Below are 24,338 nucleotides of genomic sequence, written 5' to 3' on the forward strand. Positions count from 1 at the left end.
AAATTTTAATGGGGGAAATATAATTTTCTTAAATGGCCTATGTCCCGACGTCCTCTACAAAGAGCATAACAGTCTCACTCTCAGAACAATTAGGCTAATTATTTGTTAAATAATATTTCTTTTTAAAATTAGCTTTCTTGTTTTTGTCAAGCCTGCAGTGAATTATGTAGGCTATTTGAAATATTTTAAAGGTTTATGAAGGAACCTTAAGAAGCCTTAAGAAAGAAGCTAGCAGACCACGTTATAGACAGTGTGTCCCTCCCTGCTCACGCTACATCCCGAGCGGGGATACACACAGTCTATGTGTGGTTTGCTTGGGAGCGGATCATGCAGATGTCGGGAGTAAATGACGACCACTATGTTCATTATTACATCCAGCAACACAACACCTCAATTGCTGTTATTTATCAGTTTAGATAATTTAGTTTAGTTTATTTAGAAACCAGCAGAAGATACTAACCAGTTTTAAATTCCAGTTGCGCTGCCCCGCTATATTAAACTATGCTATTTTTATGACATTAGCCATGTAATTTTCACTATTTACTTTTATGGATTTTAAAAAGAAACCACAAGAAACAGGTTAAATCGATGTTTAATGTTCAGAAAGTATTATTTCAAGAAATTAGATCAGATAACATTTTAAGTCGTCATATGGTCATGTTACAACGTGCCCCTCGCATGTTACTATGTACCCCACCTACGGGGCATGTTGTCACTTTTCACTTCCTTTCTTTTGAGGTAAATAACGAAAAACGTATACACTGGAATTATGAAACAAAGTGACATATTTGTACAAGACAAGTGTGAAATTAACGTGGATAAAAAATTATACGCTGAACCCCACATGGATTTACACAAACTGAGAAATTCAAAAAGTGTTAGGTTGTGCCCGGCGCTCCCCTACAGCAGAAAAAAGACGTAAAAGAAGTATTGTTCTAGGTATGAAATATATATAGATCTACTTGTTGTAATGGTTGTAATGCAGGGTTGGGGTCAATTCAGGAATGAACTCAACAATTCCAATTCAAAGAAGGAAATGGAATTGGAATTGGAATTCAACAACAATTACAGGAAACAGAGTTGGAATTGAATTGGAATTACAGGAAGTGGAATTCAATTCAGGGAAATTCCACTGAATTCCGTTTATTGCTGTTTCTGAGCATTTATTTGTGATTGCATTTAGAGACATAGATTTGAACTTTATTTATGATGCTTTACAAATACCAAGTAATGTATGAAATATTATGAATTAATAATTGAATGACAGTGGTGATAAGTTTCTGGATGTACTATACATTCAATATATGATTACCACATAATATATGTCTCAACTCACAAAAAAAATTAGTCATGTTCATTCATGTATTTAATTCACTTTTTATTGCATCGAATTATCATCATTTCCTGAAATTTGACATTGCTAAGACTGCACCTCTCAGGCCTAAAAATATCTCAAGTGGAATTTAATGGAATTTATTTGATTTCAATTTTGTTTCCTGACATTCCAATTCAATTCCAATTCCATTTCCTGTCAGCTGCATGCAATTCCAATTCCAATTCCATTCCAGGAAGTGAATTGGAATTTACCATTCATTCTCAATTCAATTCATGAATGGCCCCAACCCTGTTGTAATGTTCATTTATACAACAGTATGATGACTCTTACACATTTTATTTAAACCATTGATGTTAGTGTTTTTTGCAGAATTCAAACCAACTTTGAAGCTAACCATACAAAAGCCTACTTGTGTGAGGAGGCGATCTTCTCAGCTTCTTCAGAAAAGAGGGAAAGATGATTTAAGGCAAGTAAAGGTCATCATTTCATGTTATATTTTTTTTGTCTAAGAGTAAAAATGTTTTATGTAGATGTTCAATGCCAGAGACAGGATAGATTCATTCTTTTTGATTGATATGAGTTATTTGTAGAAAATAAATGTTTCCATTGCCTCCTGCTTGTTTACTTAACATTTTGATGCAACAACAGTATGATGACTTGTTCACATTTTAATTTAATCATTGATGTCAGTGTTTTTCATTGCAGAACTTAAACCAACTTTGGAGGGAGTTAATGACACAGAAGCCTGCTTGTGTGAGGAGGCGATCTTCTCAGCTTCTTCATAAGAGAGGAAAAGATGGTTTAAGGCAAGTTAAGGTCATAATTTCATGTTATCATTTTTTTTTTTTTTTTTGACTAGGAGTAAAAGAATGTTTTATGTAGATGTTAAAAAGCCAGAGACATAAGAGAGCTTGATTCTTTTAAGATTGATGGGAGTTATTTTTTAGAAAATAAATAAACAGTTATCTGCTATTGTAGTATTCTAGAGCACTGTGGTAGACAAAGGCAATAAACTACCACACAATATGGTTGAAATTATAAAACAGCCAGTTACCCATCCTTACAGAATTGGATGCACCTCTGTTTGAAAATGGTTACATTTTAACATTTTTAAATGTTTTTCTTTTTTAAATGTTTTTTTCTTTTAGGCCACTGATGAAGAACAGGTGGTGACTGGGATGAATGCTGGACAAATAGGAGAAATGATCTTTCCCCCAAACTGATGCAACAGTGGTTTTAAAGGAGGACGCCACCCTGGATAATTTAAACGATGTTGCACGCCTTTGCTGTGCTATAGGGCTTCTTCATGACTACATCAGTTATCTTAAAAAGATAATGAAAATTGGCAGTGATGCATGCTCTGTATGTGTTCATGGACTAAACAAACAGTAAGTGTATAGTCTGTAAAAAAAAAAAAAAAAATGTTAAATTTTTGTTCTGTGTTAGTTCACACTCATTCATACACATGCTCACATTCCTATACACATTTGCTTGTGTTAAAGGTTATAATATCAGTGTTAATGTTGTGGTTTATTAGTGTACTGTCATGCCAGAATAGTTTGTAAAAAAATCAAAAGAAAAAAAAAAACTTAACTATTAATTGTACAATTATTATAAAATAGTGTTTTTGTATAATAGTTTTATACAATATACAAAATTTACCAAAAAAGTAAAATTTGTCTTGCATTCGATTAGCCTGTCAAACATGATTTAGTCAGCAAATCTAAAGTGCTTCATTTATAAACTCTGTACCTGTAATGCCATACTTTTTCTGCATTTCTTTTCACATGCATGTTACTTTTGAATTTTTTTCTTGTTGTAGTTTTTAATAAATATTTACCTTTTGATAGTCATTCTGTGTGCATTACAGTGATTTAAAAATGAACAAGATTTGTAGATTTAATGACTAGCCAAATTTTGGGTTCATTTTAGCCTAGCAGTGTAGTAATTTTAAATCATAAAAAAGCATGCTGTGTCAAATAATTAAACACAACTTCCTCGGTCAAAACAACCCAGCACTGGGTTCATCGCCTTTTTGACCCAGCATTTTTTAGAGTGTAGATAGATAGATGGAGCTTTCTGCTCTTGCAGAGCACAGCACTTTTTGCACTTTCCAAGTTTCCATAAATCCATTTCAGGGTTCAGTCAAATCTACTATTATTAATTATGTAAAGTATAGACTTTGAGTTGCAGTAATGCAACTCTGTTTGATGCGGGCGCGTTTTGTTCAGTTTTATTTTGATTACCAATGCCTGGAGTTGCTAAATTGAAAACAAAGCCCATATAGACAGTGTTTGTGTGCTGATTCTATTAACACTTTTCATACCTCACTGACAAAAGAGTATAACTGAGTTTTTTTTAAAGAATTGTGCATTCAACTGTCTGTGAAATGGAGCTTTGTGCTACTTATTCCTGTTTAACATTCTGCAGAAAGCCAAATATTCCATAATATTTCCGTTTTTACATGTAGGTGCATCCAAATGCTAAACTATTATTAATTATGTAAATTATAGACTTTGTAGACTTCAGTCGTGCACTAACGGTGACGCAGTGAGGCGGGCACGCTGATCTGTTACCATTCACTGTATCTTTATTTTGATAAAATACATAAACCTATTATTTCTTTCAGTAATAGGTTTATGTATGGAGAAGCCTGCAACTTTCCTCATACCAGGAAAATCAACTTAAACAAAAAACAAATAGAATTGAGTTGACAGCTAGTAACATAATGGTTGAACAGCACTGTCATATACAAATGCCAGTATGGAAATTACCCCAGAAAAACAAACAATTAGGAATGCAAGCTGTGCAAACAGGATAAAAAGAGAAATAAAATATATGAAGTGTCTTGCAATACTGTACAAACTACTCCAAAAATCTACATTATGAAAGAGAAACAAAAACCAGGTCATTTTTAAATAATAATAATGACAAATAATTGTTTAAAATATACTGATGATTAATTATAATTAATATACTCAAAACTTTAAGATGTGGTTTTATTCTTCTTATCAATTGTTTATTGGAGTGCATTTTTAAGAAAATTCTATTTTTTACTTGAAATTTTTATATTTTTTAAATTTTGTGTGTTACTTGCAGCTTCTTTGCAATTAATTGAAAAAAATAATCCTGAGTTTCAAAATAAATCCAGCACCAAATGTTACACCTTACCTGTTGTAGTGATTAAGAGCAGCAGACGGTAGTCCATTTCACATGTAGATATGACATTCATAAAACTAACTACTAACTACTCTTGTTCTGGTTTATAAAGCAGAGGTGAAGCTGGATCATTGTTGGAGTTGGAAGTCCATCAGTCATAGTGACAACCATCCATTTACAATCCAACTAACGTTAATGAGAAACTAAAAAGACAACAGCATTACACAATAATAGTATATTACATATTACTAGGTGTTATTCACACACAGCACATAGCTGGACAAAATAATGTGAAGATCCATTATTTGGGGATTAGTATAATTTTGTAGGATACAGTGAAAAAGCAATTTTGCTCTTATATTTTATGTTTCCGTTGTCTATATATTGTGTTTAGTACAAGCCATGGGTGAAATGTGTGACTTGTCAGACTTCCAAAAAGGACAAATCACGAGAGCCCACTTAGCAGGAGCACCTGTAACCTTAACAGTGCAATTATTTGGTATTTTAAGAACAAGAGTATTTACAATTATATATAAAAAAAAGCATGGCAAGACTTCATCTGCAAAAAAGAAAAATTAAAAGTTGAAAAGTGAACAATAAGGACACAAACTTCAGCATTCAACAGACTTCAAAGAAGGTTTGAGTCCAAACAACACAGAACTCTAAAACAGTAAAAATCACCTGGCCTCAAAATTATTGAACCAATGGACAGTTTTTATTAATGTTTCAAATTTATAGACAACATGCAACTGAACTAACTGTTGTATGAATCCTATTGTGAAAGTATGGATTGTTTTTATGTTTACATTTATTTTTTTTATTGTAAGGATGGAATTTTTTTATGCTTTTATAGTTTACAGCTGCAAATCATTTATAGGAGTCATCTGTGTTCATGGTCATTTATATTGAGATTATTTTTATCCTTTTCTGAGTTTGTTGTTCCACACTCTTAAAAAAGACGTTTCTTTACATGCAGTAACAGTCTTATTTACCATCCTGAAGAACCTTTTCATGCTAAAATGGTTCTTTGTTTTAGAGTTTTGGGTTCTTCATTCTTGCTTTTGTCTGTTAAGATATTTTGAAGAATATTGGCAACCAAACACTTGCTGGTAGCCACTGACTTCCATAGTATGAAAAAAATTATGTAATGTATGTATGTCAATGGCTACCAGCAACTGTTTGGTTACCAACATTCTTCAAAATATCTTCTTTTGTGTTCAACAGAAGAAAGAAACTTGTACAGGTTTGAGGATGAGTAAATTATAACAGGTGTTTTATTTTTGAGTCTTGGTTTTTGATGTTCTGTATTATAGATCAGAGGTTAGATTTTAGATTAGATTACATCTTCTGTTTGCCTTTTGTAGAACCGACCCATGAAAATGTGTTAATACATAACATATTACTGAAAACTGTAGTTATGTGTTGTTTCACACTGGCTGAACCTTGAGAGCAATAAAAACATAAACAAATAAATAAAACAAAACACATAAATTTTCAGGTAATATTTTTATGACTAGAAAGTAAAATGAAATCCATAATCTCTCCTAAAGCAAGGCCAATATAAATTAAAGACTAAAGTAAAGGTTAAAGCACAGTCTGAATTTTAATATTTGAAATTTCTATAAACTTGTATAATATGAGTATATGAGACCTTTGATATTCAATGAAATGTCACCAGACATGGTTTTCTATCATTAAAAAAAAAAAAAACTAGAATCCAGTTTATTTCGAGTTCTTGTCTTCAGAAACGACTGCAGTGTGAATAAAATGAAAATCTGGACACCCGTTGAAGGACAAAAAAAATGTAGTGATCAGTCACCAATCAATGCAAGATATACATATATACATAATATCTTAAAGCATCAGCTAGATTAAATTAGCAAAAATCTATCTGTAGGTGTCATATTCTCAATATGTAGGTGTCAGCTTGTCAAAAAATAGTAATAAATATAGCGTATTAACTGATGATGTAAAGTGTTTTGTCATGAGTGATGAGCACAAAGTAACCAACGACCCAAGACAAACCGAGCACCACAGCCAGAGAGAAACTACTCAAAATCTTCTTCTTCATAGAAGTGGTTCATGAGCTAAAGAATCAAAATTAACAATTAAATCATGTAATGAATTAATAAAAAAATATTAATAAATAAATATTATTAAATAAAACAAAGCTTAGTCTATTGCGAGGCGCATGTACTGTTCATTCATCAACTGAAAACAGCATAGACCAAAAGATCGATTGGGATTTACGAATCGATACTGGTTCATAAAAAATGAGAATATATTAAAATTGCAGTCACCGCGGGGTGTGGTGTTGAACATGAAAAGTTACCCAGTCTGGTCTATTCAAAGGTTCTCTTCAAAATAAATGCATAATGCATATATCGTCCTGTAGGTTTCATAATAAAAATGAAAATGTGAACAAAAATAAAAGCGATTAAATGTGTTATTATATTTAAAATATGAAAATTAAAATGACGGGTATAATAGATTATGACAGAATTTTTACGACCCTGTCCGTCAAAATGGCGAACAATGTTAAAGTCTAACGCAACCTCTGAGATATATACCATCCTGAAGAACTTATATATATATATATATATATATATGTAACGGAGTCAAGGACGAATCCGGAGGCGTTGGATCCATTTGCAACAGCTTTATTAAACACTCAGACGTAAACAACAAGCTCGGGTCAACAACGGCAGACAGGTGTGGTGAAGGCAAATCCAATCGGGTAGTCAAAGTCCATGCAATAGGTCGGGGCTGGCGGCAATCAAAGGGGTTAATCCAAAGGAAACGCGAGGGTCGACAAAAGGCAGGCAGCAAAGGTTCACACACACGATACACAGTCCGGTTGGCAACGAGTAGGCAGTCCGAGAAAAGAACGCTCAGGATTGATAGCATGACTAACAAAACTTCGCGATGTGCGAGACCGCGAAGCGCCCTAAAATGGCCGACAGAGGGGAAGTGAACCGGGAGACCCGGAACCGGAAGTGACAGTCCCAGGCACGGGATTATGGGAAGGGTAGTTTCTAAAACTCCGGTGAGAGCTCCCGCTGGTGGGGGATAGAGGGAGCCACAGAGACCGTCCGTGTAACAGAGCCCCCCCCCTGCGAGTGCCTCCTGGCACGAGGAGGTAACCGACGCCGGGGTCTACCCCTACGGCGGGGGCCTGGTCGATCTGGGTGCGATGTGTGGTAGTCCGTGAGTAGAGAGGGATCGAGGATGTCCTCTGCGGGCACCCATGACCGCTCCTCGGGGCCGAAGTCCTCCCAGTCGACCAGGTACTGTAGACGACCTCTCCGGCGCCGGGAGTCCAGGATTGTGTTGACTCGGTAGACCTCCTCGCCATCGATGATCAGGGGGGTAGGTCCCTGCTGAACGGTCCCCTCTAGGTTCTCCGCTCCTCCCGGTCGACCAGCGGGCTTTAACAAAGAGATATGAAAAGTGGGTGAGATACGATATTCTGGAGGGAGTTCTAATCTGAATGAAACAGGTGTAATCTGACGGCTGATCTTGAAAGGACCCACGTACCTGGGACTGAGCTTTTTGCAGGGCAGACGGAGGCGTAGGTCTCGGGTGGATAACCAGACCCATTGTCCAGGTTCGTAGAGAGGACCCGCCCGACGTCTGCGGTCTGCCTGGGTCTTGGTTCGATGGATGGCTCGCTGTAGGTGGACATGAGCACGGTTCCAGGTCTCCTCACTCTGCTGGAACCAGGAGTTGACCGCCGGTAGCTCTGAAGGCTCCCCAGACCAGGGGAACAAGGGAGGCTGGTACCCTAGCACACACTGGAAAGGAGTGAGGTTAGTGGATGGCTTACGGAGGGAATTCTGGGCGTATTCTGCCCAGAGGATGAAACGACTCCAATCCTCCTGGTGGTCCTGGCAGTAGGAGCGTAGAAACCGGGTCAACTCCTGGTTCAGTCTCTCGGCCTGCCCATTGGCCTGGGGGTGATAGCCGGAGGTTAGGCTGATGTTGACACCCAGCAGGCGGAAGAAGCTTGACCATAAGCGGGAGGTGAACTGGGGACCCCGATCGGAGACGATATCTTCGGGCAGGCCGTAGAAGCGGAAAACTGAGTTGCACAGAGCCTCTGCCGTCTCCATAGCGGTTGGGAGTTTGGGTAGTGGGATGAAACGACAGCCCTTGGAAAATCGATCGACTACTGTGAGGATGGTGGTATGGCCAAGAGAGTTGGGTAGGTCGGTGATGAAGTCTACGGCAATGTGGGACCATGGTCGCCGGGGTGCTGGCAGTGGTTGCAGGAGACCGGAGGGTAGCTGACGAGGAGTTTTGGAGGTGCTGCACACGGAACAATTCTTGATGAAGGTGATAACGTCTGGGCGCAAAGATGGCCACCAGAAACGATTGTGGAGCAGCTGAATAGTGGCCTCTATCCCAGGATGACCAGAGCTGGGGGTCGAGTGAACTTCGGTCAGCACGCGAGTACGGAGGTTGAGGGGCACGTAGGTCAAGTTCTCGGGACAGTCATTAGGGGACGGATCCTGGGTCTGACCTTCAGTAATTTCCGTCATTAGATCCCAGGCCACAGGAGCCACAATAACAGACGGGGGCAGAATGGACTCAGGTGGTGATACTGTGTGGTCGGGCTCATGGATCCGTGAGAGAGCGTCTGCCTTGGTGTTCTGTGACCCTGGCCGGTAGGTGATCTCAAAGTGAAAACGGGTGAAAAAGAGTGACCACCTGGCCTGTCGATGGTTCAAGACCCGGGCTGACCGAAGGTATTCTAGGTTTCTATGGTCTGTGAGGATTGTAAAAGGATGAAGAGAGCCCTCCAACCAATGCCGCCACTCCTCGAGTGCTAGCTTGATAGCCAGAAGTTCCCTGTTCCCCACGTCGTAATTTCTCTCCGCTGGGCTGAGTTTGTGAGAGAAGAAAGCGCAGGGCACTGTCTTGGGAGGTGCTCCCTGTCGTTGAGACAAGACCGCTCCGACTCCGGTACTGGATGCGTCGACCTCCACGAGGAAAGGCTGGTTGGGGTCCGGATGATGGAGTATGGGAGCCGTTGTGAACCTTTGGCGGAGCTCTTCGAAGGCCTGGATGGCGGGAAGTGACCAGGAGAGACGAGTATCACCTTTCTTTATCATTGAAGTAAGAGGGGCGGCCACTGAGCTGAAGTTCCGGATGAAACGACGGTAGAAGTTTGAGAATCCTAGAAAACGCTGCAGCTCTTTCAGGGTTTTGGGACGTGGCCAGTCTCGTACAGCGGAGACCTTGGTCTCGTCCATAGCGACCCCCTCTGGACTGATGATGTACCCCAGAAAAGAGATGCTCTGCTGGTGAAACTCGCACTTCTCCTGCTTGGCGTACAATTGGTGTTGGACGAGTCGTTGGAGCACGGCCCTGACGTGCTGGACGTGTTCCGGGTAGGAGTCTGAATAAATCAAGATGTCATCAATGTAGACTATGACCCATCGATTTAACATGTCCCGGAAAACTTCGTTAATGAAGGCTTGAAAATAAGAAGGACTATTGGCCAGTCCGAAGGGCATCACCCGGTACTCGTAGTGCCCCGAGGTAGTCGAGAAGGCGGTTTTCCACTCGTCTCCCTCCCGGATCCGGATGAGATTGTAGGCCGAGCGCAAATCTAGCTTGGTGTAAATCTTGGCTGTTCTTAGCTGCTCCAAGGCCGATGGGACCAGCGGGAGAGGGTAGCGGTATTTAACAGTGATGGCGTTGAGTGCTCGGTAGTCGATGCAAGGGCGAAGACCGCCGTCCTTCTTTTTTACGAAGAAAAAGCCGGCCGAGGCTGGTGAGGTGGAAGGTCGGATGAAGCCCTTGGCGAGTTCCTCCTGGATGTACTTGTTCATGGCCTCGGATTCAGGCTGCGAGAGAGGGAAGATACGTCCTCTGGAAGGAACTGCTCCTGGGACCAGGTCAATGGCGCAATCTCCGGCGCGGTGAGGAGGTAGGTGAGTGGCTTTGACAGTGCTGAAGGCCTCGAGAAGGTCTTGATACTCATCAGGGATGAGACTCTTGGGCTTGAGGGTCTCGGGTGAAGCAGAAGGTTGTACTGTAGGCTGACTGCAGTGAGGCTGGCAGCGGGAGGACCAGTGAGTTATTATTGCCTCAGACCAGGAGATGGAGGGTTCATGTTGGTGAAGCCAGGGGTAACCGAGGATGAGAGGTGTTCGGGGTGATGTAATGATGAAAAACCGGATGGTTTCTTTGTGATGGGGCTCGGTGTGGAGGGTGAGGTCCCCTGTAGTGTGTTCGATACGTCCAGTTCCTAACGGTCGCCCATCGAGGGCGGCCACTGCCACAGGGGAAACACAGGAGAGAATGGGTAGACGATTAGCTTTTACGAAGTCCGCATCGATGAAATTGCCGGCAGCGCCGGAGTCAATCAAGGCGGTAGCCCGAACAGATCTATCCTCATAACACAGAATCACAGGAATCTCACAGCGATTGAGATGCAACTTGTTTGAACTCACCGAGGCAGGTGGACGAGGTGGTCGAGTGGGGCAGGTGGCTCGGATGTGACCCGCCTGTCCACAGTACAGACAGAGGTTGTTCTTGAGGCGCTGCTCTCTCTCCTCTGCAGACAGTTTAGTCACCCCCAGCTGCATAGGTTCTGGTGAGGCCACGGGGATGGGACTGGTTGGAGGGATCATGGTGACTGCTCGACTGGGCTTGCGAGCGCGCATGACGTTGTCTATGCGGATGGACAGATCGATGTACTGGCTGAGCGACAGCCCCTCGTCCCGACAAGCTAGCTCCACCTGTAGATCCGGCTGTAATCCCTTACGGTAGTGCAACTTTAGGGGTCCGTCGTTCCAACCACTCTGCGCCGCCAGCGTGCGAAAGTCCAGCGCATATTCGGCGCGGTGCGTCGTCCTTGCTTTAATGCCATTATCTGTTCCCCGGCCTCACTGCTCTCTGGGCTGGGCTGGAAGACCTCCTTGAAGCTTTTGAGGAAGGCGGCGAAAGAAGGGAAAGTAGGCTGACCGAGATCCCAAACAGCAGTGGCCCATTCCAGAGCTTTCCCAGTAAGCAATGAGCAAACGAACGCAATCCGACCCTCGTCGGTGGGGTACAGGTGTGGCTGCTGGTTTACGAACAAAGTGCATTGTAGTAGAAACCCCTTGCACTTACCCAGCGAACCGTCAAATTTTTCCGGAAACGCCAGTCGGGGACTCGCGGTGACGGGCGGAGCGGCCGGGGACGGACTGGCGGCCGGAGGAGGAGAAACTGCCGGTGGTGCAGCGATCTGCAGTCCCTGTACGGCCCGTACCAGCTGCTCGGTTAGGGCGGTCAGATGGTCCAGTTGCTGCTGATGGCGTGACAACATGGAGGCCTGGGCGGAAACCTCGGATGCAATCTGACCTGCTGTCGCTGGATCCGTAGCTGGCGAAGTTTTCTGTAACGGAGTCAGGACGAATCCGGAGGCGTTGGATCCATTTGCAACAGCTTTATTAAACACTCAGACGTAAACAACAAGCTCGGGTCAACAACGGCGGACAGGTGTGGTGAAGGCAAATCCAATCGGGTAGTCAAAGTCCATGCAATAGGTCGGGGCCGGCGGCAATCAAAGGGGTTAATCCAAAGGAAACGCGAGGGTCGACAAAAGGCAGGCAGCAAAGGTTCACACACACGATACACAGTCCGGTTGGCAACGAGTAGGCAGTCCGAGAAAAGAACGCTCAGGATTGATAGCATGACTAACAAAACTTCGCGATGTGCGAGACCGCGAAGCGCCCTAAAATGGCCGACAGAGGGGAAGTGAACCGGGAGACCCGGAACCGGAAGTGACAGTCCCAGGCACGGGATTATGGGAAGGGTAGTTTCTAAAACTCCGGTGAGAGCTCCCGCTGGTGGGGGATAGAGGGAGCCACAGAGACCGTCCGTGTAACAATATATATATATATATATATACAGTGTTGAGGAGTAATTAATTAAATGTAACTGAACGTAATTTAATTACAAAATAAATGTAATTAGTTACAGTTACTGAGAAGAAATGTGTAATTAAAATTACAGTTACCTTTGAAAATGTTAATGATTACAAAGGGGGTTACATCTGAATTTTTTTTTTCACATAAAGATTTAATTGACTCCTTTCATTAACTGCATTAACTGCTCTAAAATGAGACAGCAATGTTTTAGGAGACACAGAATAGTACACATACTTATTCAATAACTTTTTTTAATTTCCTATTTGGGTTTATGCATATACTTTAGTTTTTAAAGATTAATTGTTTTTTCCAAGGCATTGTTAGATGCTAGCGTTTTCTATGCAAACATTTGATTTCAAAACCAGTATCGTAGATATTAAACTATTTCTTGTTATGATTTTAAATCTGTATTTAACCTCAGAATGATTTCAAAGTAAGTAAGAGGTGTTAAGTCTGAATTTGTGGTTGATGTGCTTTAAATTAAATTATTACACGGCTCTGTGGAATGCTTGATTCTGATTGGTCAATCATGACATTCCAAGGTAGTTTTGATAGTTTTTCTTGGTTTTGCGTTTGGTTAGCTAATAAAATATTAAAACTTAATATTATGTGTAAAATTTCTTAATTCTGTCAACTTGCCGCTTGCTAGCAACTGATTTCTTCATGTAAGCGTTGCATTCAAATATTTCAACTCAGATCAGTGTTTTGTGTCTAATTATTTACTTTTGTGGCAAGCAGCTGTGTAATAAGTGGGATACTGTACATCCAGTAATGTACAGTTGTTATCGCAAAATAAAGATGTATGTTATCCCCTACTTATTATGATCTTAATTGAAGTGATAAAGTATTTTGAAAATCTGACAGTAATCAGTGTTGAGTGCTGCTGGTTAACTCTACCTGGTTTAAATGTTTCAAAATGATTAACAGTTGAAAATATTAGAAATTTAGAAAAGTAATCAAAAAGTAATCAAATGTAATAAGTTACATTACTTTAATAAAGTAATTGAAAAGTTACATTACTTATTACATTTTAGAGTAACTTGTAATCTGTAACCAATTACATTTCCAAAGTAACCTTTCCAACACTGCATATATATATATATATATATATATATATATATATATAGGGCTCTCAAGTTTTAGAAAAAGTTCGGAGTGAGATTATATCTATTAGGAGAGGAGCCACTCAAAGATTTGCAGCAGCGGCCCCTCAGCCCCACACAATTCTCTCCAGTTTTTGCTAGAACTTGCCCTGAGCATGTATGTCAAGCTCTGTGTCTGAGCGAGAGAGTACATATTTCAGCTTATGAATGACATTTTGATGACAGTGGTCGGGGCTCAAACTCAAACGAGTTACATGTAATGGAATTACATAATTTAATTACAAAATAATTGTAACTAATCTGTTACAGTTACTGAGAAACAGTGTATAGTTACAGTTACTTATGAAAATTACAAAAGGGGGTTACATCTGCATATTTTCACACAGATTTGATTAATTTCTTTCCCAAATTGCATTGACTGCTCTAAAATATTGGGCAAAAATGTTTCAGACATTTACGACACGTTTATTCAATAACTGATTTATTTCCAATTTGGGTTTATGTATATGCTTTATTTTTCAAGATTAACTGTTTTTTCCCCCCAAGGCATTGTTAGATGCCAATGTTTCCAGTCATAGCTATGCAAGGATTTGATTCTAAAAATGGTATCATAGCTATTAAATTATGTTCTGATTTTAAATTATTATAATCTTAATTCAAGTGATGAAGGATTTTGTAAGTCTGACAGTAATTAGTGTTGAGTGCTGCTGTAAGGTTAACCCTGACTGCATTAAAAGTTTCAGTTGAAAACATTGGTTAGAAATGTAGAAAAGTAATCAATTTGGATGATTTTTGTTTGTTTGTTTTTTGTTGTTGTTGTTTTTGTTTCGTATCAGATTTACCGATTATCTAGTCCTTTCCTTAGTTTACAGTAGCCAAAACTTGGGTGTTGGTGAGCTAATAATTTTGCATGAATTTGGCTATATTCCCCAGCATCAGCTCTCACATCTTTGAACACACAGGCATTTCGTCCAGGAATCGTAAAATGAAGGGGAAAAACAGAAGAATGGGTTACCTACTGCATTTATTTTGTTAGTTTGTAGTAAATACATATGAGGAAATATATACCCAATGTACAGGTATGTACTGAATGCAAATTACAATTAATTAGTTTATGCATCTTCTAGGTATCACAAAGGTATTTTCTTGAAAATGGCTCCCCCTGGTGGAGATGCTCTTCTAACTATTACAGAAACTGTACCAAGACCCCATGAACTTAAAATCACCATGGTTACTAAACTGGTAACACAGGATAACACAGGATTATGATTCATTCATTTCAAAATCAATCAATTTTAATTTGGTAAAGTCCATACATAAGATAAAAATAAATTCAGACCCAGCAGTCTGTTGTCATTTCATCAATGTTTAACATTTCTCAGCAGTCAATTAGTAAAAAAGTAATGAGTCAAACTCGAAAGATTGAGGTGTGTTTACAGTACATTATTATTATTTTACAATATTTTACATATTATTTTACAATAGAGCACATTAATCAGACAAGGCAAAAACTGGCGGCTAAACCTGACGTGTCAAGCTTTGTTCAGACAGGCAGTGAAAATCAGACTGGCATATCCATCTCAAATACTTTTAGTTTGTTAGTGTGTTAACAAAGCTAAATCTATTGTTTTGTTGTTTATAGAAATCACATTTCAAGCCATTTCTATCAGAATTTGAGAAACAGCACTTTTTTGTATATCCTCAAAAGTTCACCCAAAAATACAAATTTGATAAAGTTTTACTCACCGACTGGTAATGCAAGATCTGGATGAGGTTTTTGGATTTGGAGATTTGGAGAAATTTAGCATTACGTCACTTGCTCACCAATGGATCCTCTGCAGTGAATGGGTGCCATCAGAATGAGAGTCCAAACAGCTGATAAAAACATCACAACAATCCACAAGTAGTCCACACCACACCAATCCATCAGTTAACATCCTGTGGAGTGAAAAGCTTTGGTTTTGTAAAAATCATCAAGATGTTTTTTTAACTTCTAAAATATGAGTCTTGAATTGTCAGAAGTCATCACATCTGAATTAGAAGAGAAATATGCACAGATTAAAGTGAAAATAAGTCCAAAACACTTTTAAACTAACATGCCAGAGGATTTTGCTGTAAGAGGACAATAGGGGATGGACTTTTTTTTCTTTTTTTTTTTTTTTACTGGAAGCAGCATTATTATTAATTATGGACTCATATTTTGTTCAGAAGCAAAAGTTCAGAGTTAAAATGCGCTACAATCATGCATCTTTTCACTTTAGAAGATATTAATTGATGGACTGGAGTGGTGTGGATTATTGTGATGTTTTTTATCAGCTGATGGCACCCATTAACTGCAGAGAATCCATTGGTGAGCAAATGATGTAAAGCTACATTTCTCCAAATTTGTTCGCATGAAGAAACAAACTCATTTTGATCTTGGATGGCCTTAAGTTGGCTAAATATTCAGCAATTTTTCATTTTCGGGTGAACCATTCCTCAAACTATGTGACATTCATTAGTTATTGAATAGTACTTACACTTTTGGAATAAGCAGATTATATTGCATTACCTGAAAAATGTGTCACCATTTAGTCCTAAAGAGTGGAAATTAAAACCAAATCAGATTTGTGTGCAGTGTGAACAAAGCCCAAGAAGTTCATAATGACATGAGCATAGAATATAAAATTGAGCTGCCAACTCAACACTGAATCTGGATACAATGATCTGACTCAAGTTGATATTCTTTCATGTCTTCATCACTGCTAAGGTGAAGGCCACACTCTCACCAACCATCTACACCGGCTATAAAAGGCAGAGTTTTTAGAAGGTGGTTTGTATATTGTATTTATTTAGATATTGTGATATATGTATTATTATTATTACCTTGTCCTGACAGTCATCTGTGGATATGTAGCTTTCTTTGCTTTTTTGCTTCTTTTTTTTCCATAAATAAAATGATTTCTTGTGGAGGCCTACTTCTGGTGCACACAGAGATTTGAGAACAGCTGGATTTGAAATTAAAAAAGGCCCCAGAGCGAATAAAATGAATATCTGAAAACCCTTTGGAAATAGAAAACTTGTAATGAATACAGAAGCACTGACAATTTCATTCATAGTCCATTATCAGCTTTTTGTGCATTTTTTATGCAATGTGCATTAACTCACCTGTGTTGCGTTTAGGAGACAGAAAACAACACTGAGAATTAAGTTGAGAGTTTCTTTTTCCGGAGTGACAAGTATAAAGTAGCCCGTGAACCAAGACAAGCTGAGCATCACTGCCACAGAAAAACTACTCCAAATCTTCTTCTTCAAAGGAGATCTACAGAGCAACAGTGTGTTATTGGTGGAATATATTCTCATAAATCCACTTTGGTTGACAACTGATAACATTTTCTGGCACTTACGTGTTTAAGTTTGGGTTGGTCTTGCAAATGTTGTACATGAAGTGCAGCAGTATTGCTGTGTTTAAGATCAGCATGATCAGTAAAGGGAGTATGAATCCCCAAAACATGGGTTTCTTTATACTGAATGTTTGTTTGTGGTCCACTGAAGCCAGCCAGCAACTGTAGCGAAAACAGAGTGACAACTAAACCAACATTTCCAAAAATCAGTGTAATAAAGAAATAAAATAATGAGGTTAAAAGTTACAACTATTTGTTACTTACAACTCTTCTTGTCGATAACCCAAAGGCTCATCCACACGGTAAGTGGAACCCAATGAGATACCGACAATAACAGCAGGCAAACCTAAAAAGAAAAAGCTTTATAGACACTGATGGCATTGCATATTGGAGACATTATTTCATGTCTAAGGTTTAGTCATATGTTTGTTGTGCAATTAATACCCAGGATGTAGGGGTGGGCGAACTAAGCAATATTCTTTAAAATGTTGGTTGATAACAATACAGATTGGGATATACACCTTTTTAGACTACTACATATATATAAAAATTACTAAAAATTCAAGCCCAGTAGGATTTTAAAACAAGTGGTTCATTCATAAATTCATATGACCTTCATGCTGTGGAAATATAAAGGGAAGACAGAAGACGTAGTACATTTAACTATATATTGCTTAAACCCATACAGTTTATTGCCCAACTTTACCAAGAAGTTGGTCATAAATTAAACAATACATCAGTGTTTTGTGCATGTCAGTGTCAGTGTCTCCTACCCCATCCAACAGCAATGAAGGCTTTTGGAAACCATCGAGGTGTTTCATTAATGTACACATTAATGCCGTACAGAGTGTTCCAAGTGAACGTGGCCAACAGGAAATACTGAAGCAGAGCTGTAAATGCTGTACAGGGTCCCTGATCTGGGTACTTGTGGTGGTCAGACTCAGGAACTATATTCTCCCCAGACACCTCTCTTTCAATCGGATGTTCGACAGGGTTGTTTATGCCGAAGATGAAGAAAAGGTAGAAAACTGTCATGCTTAAGCAGATGTTCACCACTAGCAGAGTAGGATTGCCTCCTCTTGACTTCCTGTGGTATGTGTATGAAAATATAAAAACTGCTTCACCAACTGCAGAAAGCTGTATGCAAATGGTGTAAACTTTTACCTGGTTCTGATTTGGTACAATGCTGTGGCACACAGTCCCAAAACAGACAGAAAACAGCCAGTGATGCTGATCCAATCCAAAGCTTTAGAATAGTTATAGTTGATATCATATGCCTGCAGAAAATGACACCTGCATTAAATTCTAATGGAAATGGACAGCATCATAATCTCTACTGTTCCATTTAACTTAAATATAAATGTTATTTACAAACTGATGCAAATATAACTTACCATCAAAATAGCAAAGTTTGCTTTTTGCTTATTTTTACAGCTGCAACCTGTACTTCCTGAGGAGTTCACAGTTTTGGAGCAACCATCTGTGATCCAGTCCTTTTCAGAGTAACTCCAAAACACACATGCAAAGTCGTTGAGGGACATTGTGAGATCAGCCTAAGAGTTCAACAGTGTGTTAACTTAACACCATACTTGTACCAACCTCTGTCAATGTATCTGATAATGATAAAGGTTCTTCATGGAACCTTTGGAGGTGAAGTTTCTTTACATCCACTGAAAGAACAAGTTTGATGTTCTTACTCGACATCTTTATCAGTATATCGCTCTGAACAAACATGAGTTGTTCAGAGCAATCTTCCTTGATTGCATACGACGATGACACACATTAAGGGATGTCTAACCTGAGTGTTCATATTTTAAACTGGGTAGTGAGTTTTGAGTTTTTAAACTTGCAGTATGTGTTTATTGGGTTCCTCAAATCTGGCCCTCGAGATCCACTTTCCTGAAGATATTAGATCTTTGATCAAACTTCTACAATATATAGAGTCACCTTCTATAATATATATAGAAATAACAAGAAGATTTGGATTCTCCATTCCGCGACCCCTTTAAAAACAAAGGTTCTTTATTGGTGTTGATGGTTCCATGAAGAACCTTTAACATGAATGGAAATTTTCCATTCCATAAAAGGTTTTTTTATGGTGAAAAAAATATATTAGAATTTTTTTTAATATTTCATCCAGAGTATTTGCTAATATCAAGAACATTTTGATTCTCCATTTCGTGACCCCTTTAAAAATAAAGGTTCTTCGAGTCATTCTATGAAACCAGTAAAGGTTTAAAAACATGACACACATTTTATCTTTATATTTAAAATTATCTTGTTCCCCCTCGGGAACTCGAGCTGCGACGAAACGCTTTGGGGAACGCCATCAGCGAACCACACTCTGAAAACAGGTGTGTAATCAGTCCAAATGAGCAACGAGCCATCACGGGTGGGTGACTGGGAGACCAGGAGCATAAAAGCATGTGCAGTGAGAAAGCTGGCAGCTTCTGTCATTTCAGCAAGCACTCTGCGTGTGTCACTCTGTTTTTGTGCTAGTTTGCACAGCTTTTATTTGAGAGTGTCACTATGTCCATCAAGAATTCAAAAAGAAAATATGAATGTAAGCAGCGGCATTTAGACTGTGTGTCCCTCTCTGCCCGTGCTGTTCCCGGTGGGGATACACACAGTCTATTTGTTGTCTGTTTGGGGGCGAAGCATGGGAGTCAGTTCTCGAGGGAGCTGACTGCCCACATTGGCATTCTCTGCGGCTTGGCTCCCGCTTTTGCCGAGGAGGGCGGCGGCTTTGGTTGTGGGGATCGCATGTAGATCTACAGACACGTAGAGATGGGGTTCCTTTTCTCTACCGTTCTCCCTAAATCTAGCACTCTCTCTCAGGGTTGGAAGCTCGCACTGCGGTTTCTTCCTCCTTTGAGTGAGAGCTCGCGGCGAGGCGGGCTGTGTCAGCTCTCGAGGGAGCTGACTGGCCGTACTCTTGCTGCGCACGCTCCCTCATCAGCTCCCCGCGTCTCTCTCTTGGGACTTGGAAGCCCGCGCTACGGTTCTTCCTTCTTTGAGTGAGAGCTCATGCTGCTGCAGCTGTCTTTCTCCGAGGAGATTGACACTGTTGGCTCTTGAGCAGACTGCATATTAGATCTCTCTGCCCTCGCGGGGGCCGGGATTCATGCGATTTATGTGTGGTTTGTTCGAGCTGAGCATGCACAGTCCGCTCTTGAGGGGACGGACTGTGTTCATTCATAATGTGCCCATTTAATTCTGAGGAATTAAATTTACTTACTGTGCTCTTCCCCTATTTGAGAGCATGGTGCTACACCTGTCTTCCTACACCTTTCGGCGATGCTTTCATTCCTTAGACGTGGAGGAAATTTTGGTTCCTGAATTAGGGCCCGGTGTTGGGAGCTCCTTGTCGCCACGTAACGCTTGAGATGGACGCATCCCTCACCGGTTGAGGAGCGGTCATGAGTGGCCACTCAGTCCGCGGCCTGTGGAGTGGTCTTCCCTCCTTGACGGCTCTCCGTGGAGGTTCCTGTCAGGAGGGATCTCCTCTCACAAGCGGGTGGCACGATTCTGCATCCCTGCTTGGAGTTGTGGAAGCTGTGGGTGTGCCCCTGAGGGGGCACATCTCATAGCCTCCAGTCTCTCAACCGAGGTTGTTGAGACCATCCTCCAATCCAGAGCTCCCTCAACGAGGAAACTGTACGCCTGGAAGTGAAGGCACTTCACTTCCTGGTGTGGCGACCGCCAGCTCGACCCAGTCCACTGCCCATTGGTACAGTGCTGGAGTTCCTGCATGCCCGGTTCGCCGCAGGGTTGACCCACTCTATCTTGAAGGTGTACGTGGCGGCCATAGCTGCTTTCCACTCCCCTCTTGGTGGTCAATTAGTGGGAAAACACCCCCTGGTTACACGTTTTCTCTGCGGTGCGCTGAGGCTGAGGCCTCTGGCCAGGTGTAGCTTTGCTATGTGGTGATTGGGTTGCTATTCCATAACGTTGAGTCCTCTGATTCCCCCTCTCTTTGGGGGTCAAGGCTCACTCTTCTCGGAGTATGGCAGCCTCCAAGGCCTTCTCATTAGGAGTACCCCTCTCTGACATTTGCAACGCTGCGGGTTAGTCCATGCCACTCACTTTCGTGAGGTTCAACGGCCTCATACTTATGCCACTCCTGGCTCCTCTGTTCTCTCGTCCTAGCTGTGCTCAGTGATACACACTAGGCAGGGATTTGAAAGTCTGGTGGTGTGGGCATCTTGTTCCCTAAAGCATTTCGACGCAGCTTGAGTTCCCGAAGGGGAACGTCCCAGGTTACGTATGTAGCCATGGTTCCCCGAGGGAACGAGATCCTGCGTCTCTTTGCCATACTTCCGACATTCCTGCCGCGCTTGCTTCTCTAACACAGAAGCTGCTGGCTTTCTCACCGCACTATTACCCTAGTCTCTACCCCATTACACCTACATTTTTATTAATTATTTTTTTAAGTTTAAGAAAAAGTAATGTTTGTTGAACTCAGTCTGAAATGTTCAGAGTAATCATAAGAATACTTACTTTAGTTTAAATTCTGAAGTTAAGCCACTTCTTTGATCAAAAATGATGCTGTCACAAAAAGTCCCATTTCAGGCTTTAGCATTGCAAAAGTGTGAGATTTTATGTAACTTCATGTAACTTTTATATTTGCAAATACTGAATTAGTGTGAGGGACATCTGATTTATAGAAAAATGTTTATTTCATTACAAATATATTTTATAATCATATTCAGAGAGTTTCCATAGTGTCCGTAACAGGGTTAAAGACTAATAGTGCCCGTATCTTAAAATAATGACCAATAATAATAGGGATTTGATGCCTGAGATGGGAAAATATGTTTTTCTGGAAGTTAAATATGTCATTAATGTTGTGGGGTGTTCAGAAAAGTAATACATTTTGTTAAAAAATAAAAATAAAAATGTGTAAGTCCAAATCGTACCGGTTTCGTGGAATGACTCCTTTATTGGCATTAATGGTTCTTCAACATCAATGAAATCTTTCCATTCCACAAATGTTTTTTTATTTTTTTATTTTATTTTTTTTATGCTATTCACATTTCACATTGCATACTTTCTGTGCCAAGAGGGAAGTGTAATGTTGGACTTACCGATGGTGAGACTGTAAACTGAACAATTTCAGGATTTTCTTCAAGATTAGCAGATATTACTCTTCTCTTGGTATCCAGAGAAGGTTGAAAGCTTTTTGACTGGAAGAACTGATCATTATCATAGAGGACAAACCCAATATTTTCATTAAAACCTACAGAAAGAGTGAGATTACTTTAAAAATTATCACTCAACAGATCATTTCATGTAGAATAATTACAATGTACAACAAGAGGAGAAGCAGAGAGATATATATATAATTCTGAAGAATCCAGCTTTACCTTTACTGAATGTGACATTTATTTGAAGGTCAACTGTGTTTTGATCAATCTCAGTCTCTGTTGTATATAATCTTATTCTGTCAGGTGAAAAGTTCTTCCCTGGAAAAATAAAGTATGTCCTTTAGAAACACACCAACAGCCCAAAACAATATTTAACTCCTTATAATACAGCACACTACTGATTATAAGTTTACAAAATTGTATAAAGCGTGAATAGATCCAAGTGCAAGCTTTATTGTACAGATCGTGGTCAAGACAGGCAGGGTCAGACACCAGCAAACAGTAACATCCAGGGCGAGACAAAAGCGTAATCCAATAAACAGGCAGAAGGTCAAAATGCCAGAGAGCAGTCCAAAGTAACAAATGAACAAGGCAATGAAACAAGGTAAAACTATGACTATGGAAAACAACAAAACAAAACAAGGCAATGAAACAGGGAAACCGCTTGGTAGAGTCCACACAGGCAAAACAATACTTCACAAGCTCCTGTTTGACATGGCCCTCCTTAAATGGCTGCCAAACAGGAAGTAACCATAGAAAAAGCAGAGGAAGCAGTAACAGACAGTACATGGGCAAGGGCTCCCTCTGCTGGCATGGCATTACAAAAATATTCTCTTATGCTCACTAAGTCTGCATTATTTGATCAAAAATACAGTGAAAACAGGAATATTGTGAAATATTTTTACAATTTAAAATAGATGTTTTCTGTTTAAATATATATTAAAGTGTAATTTATTCCTGTGAAGCAAAGTTGAATTTTCAGCATCATTACTCCAGTCTTTAGTGTCACACATTTCTGATTATTATAAAGTTGAAAACTGTTGTGCTGTTGAATATTATTGTGGACACTTCAAACACTTGCCTTTAAAAGCGGTTAATTGCACTTGTAGGATCGGCTTTGTTGAATTGGCCTGCTCCTTCAGTGTCTGCACTGCCATATTCGGTTGCACCAACAATGGATTTGGTTCCTCATGCAGAGACACTTCCTGTAGAGTCTGTGTTAGTCTGAACAAACAATCCAAAGTCAGACAAAATAGAGTGCTTATGATTTTTGCATATACTGTAAAATGGTACTGTATGTCAGTGGCAGTGAGTGTTAAAAGTTTTGTTACTCAGAAATTGCAGTATTGTTGACAGAAGAGAATATCTCACGACTTGCTTTCAGGAGCTGACTGACTGTAGCGACTACTGATACTGCAATATCCTGCACAATAAAGAAACAAAAACAACTTCTCACGACATTTCTGGATAGTATTCAGTATTACATGACATTATGTATAGCATTCCTTGCTGAACCTGGATTAGTCAATATAGTATATAGTATAGTCAAATTAGTCAAATTTTAGTATGACTGTCTATAGTATAGTTAAATTAGTATATCTGTCTATTTCATGTGAGGTTTGAAAGATTTGATACTGACATGTGATGTTTCCACTGCACATGAAAATGACAACATCCAAATTATGAAAAAATAATCATTTATACAAGAGTGATGAGAGAATGGAAAAAGACATGAACAAGAAATAAATAAAAATGACTTGCTTTATTTTTAGCCTGATCATTTAAATTTAAAAATGGACTCTAATAATGAGTACACCCCTTCTGAAACTTTAACCAAAACATTTAAAGACACTTGGAAAAGGAATGCCAAATCACACAAGACCGAAATTCAACATTAAAATATGGTTGAAGTGACATCAGTTGATGTTTTATGAAACAATATCTTAAAATGTAAAATGGTTGAAATAGGTTTAAAAATCACTTATAAATCAATGCTGAAATGAGCTATACCTTCAAAAACAAGTGTTTAACTTAAATAATAATAATAATAATAATAATAATATCAATATAATAATGAAATAATGTTTAATGCTAAATGATCTGCTATGCTGCTATAAGATCTGTATGTTGAATCATGTCTTCAAAATTTCTGCCTTTTAAATTATTATTATGATCATTATTATTTCATGAAACCTATTCTAAAATATAAATGTACATGTTAAAATATGATTATTATCATTAACAACAATAAAACTAAATACATTTCGCTACCATGCTGAGACAATTCC

General features: G+C 39.6%; 1 protein-coding gene across 1 annotated transcript; it reads right to left on the reverse strand.

Annotated features, from left to right (window-relative positions):
- Positions 1-14,548: 14,548 nt before the first annotated feature.
- Positions 14,549-23,468, reverse strand: LOC127154049 (adhesion G-protein coupled receptor G7). The gene is made up of 11 exons (XM_051095440.1): positions 23,132-23,468; positions 22,270-22,368; positions 21,991-22,142; positions 18,298-18,456; positions 18,068-18,180; positions 17,677-17,990; positions 17,168-17,249; positions 16,907-17,065; positions 16,668-16,821; positions 16,386-16,562; positions 14,549-16,304 (listed from the first exon to the last, which is right to left on the reverse strand). The coding sequence occupies exons 1-11, from the start codon at positions 23,205-23,207 to the stop codon at positions 16,296-16,298; spliced, it is 1,494 nt and encodes a 497-aa protein (XP_050951397.1). The 5' UTR covers positions 23,208-23,468; the 3' UTR covers positions 14,549-16,295.
- Between the last annotated feature and the right edge of the window lie 870 nt (positions 23,469-24,338).

The sequence above is a fragment of the Labeo rohita genome, chromosome 22, assembly GCF_022985175.1.
Source record: "Labeo rohita strain BAU-BD-2019 chromosome 22, IGBB_LRoh.1.0, whole genome shotgun sequence".
In the NCBI taxonomy this organism is placed as follows: domain Eukaryota; kingdom Metazoa; phylum Chordata; class Actinopteri; order Cypriniformes; family Cyprinidae; genus Labeo; species Labeo rohita.

Bases quoted from the DNA above. Each gene is read 5' to 3' on its own strand.
- LOC127154049 (XM_051095440.1), bottom strand. From the start codon at position 23,207: ATGGCAGTGCAGACACTGAAGGAGCAGGCCAATTCAACAAAGCCGATC. The intron at 18,181-18,297 runs GTAAGTTATATT...CATTTTCTGCAG, and splicing joins CAAACTTTGCTATTTTGATG to GCATATGATATCAACTATAA. The intron at 17,991-18,067 runs GTAAAAGTTTAC...CACATACCACAG, and splicing joins TTGTACCAAATCAGAACCAG to GAAGTCAAGAGGAGGCAATC.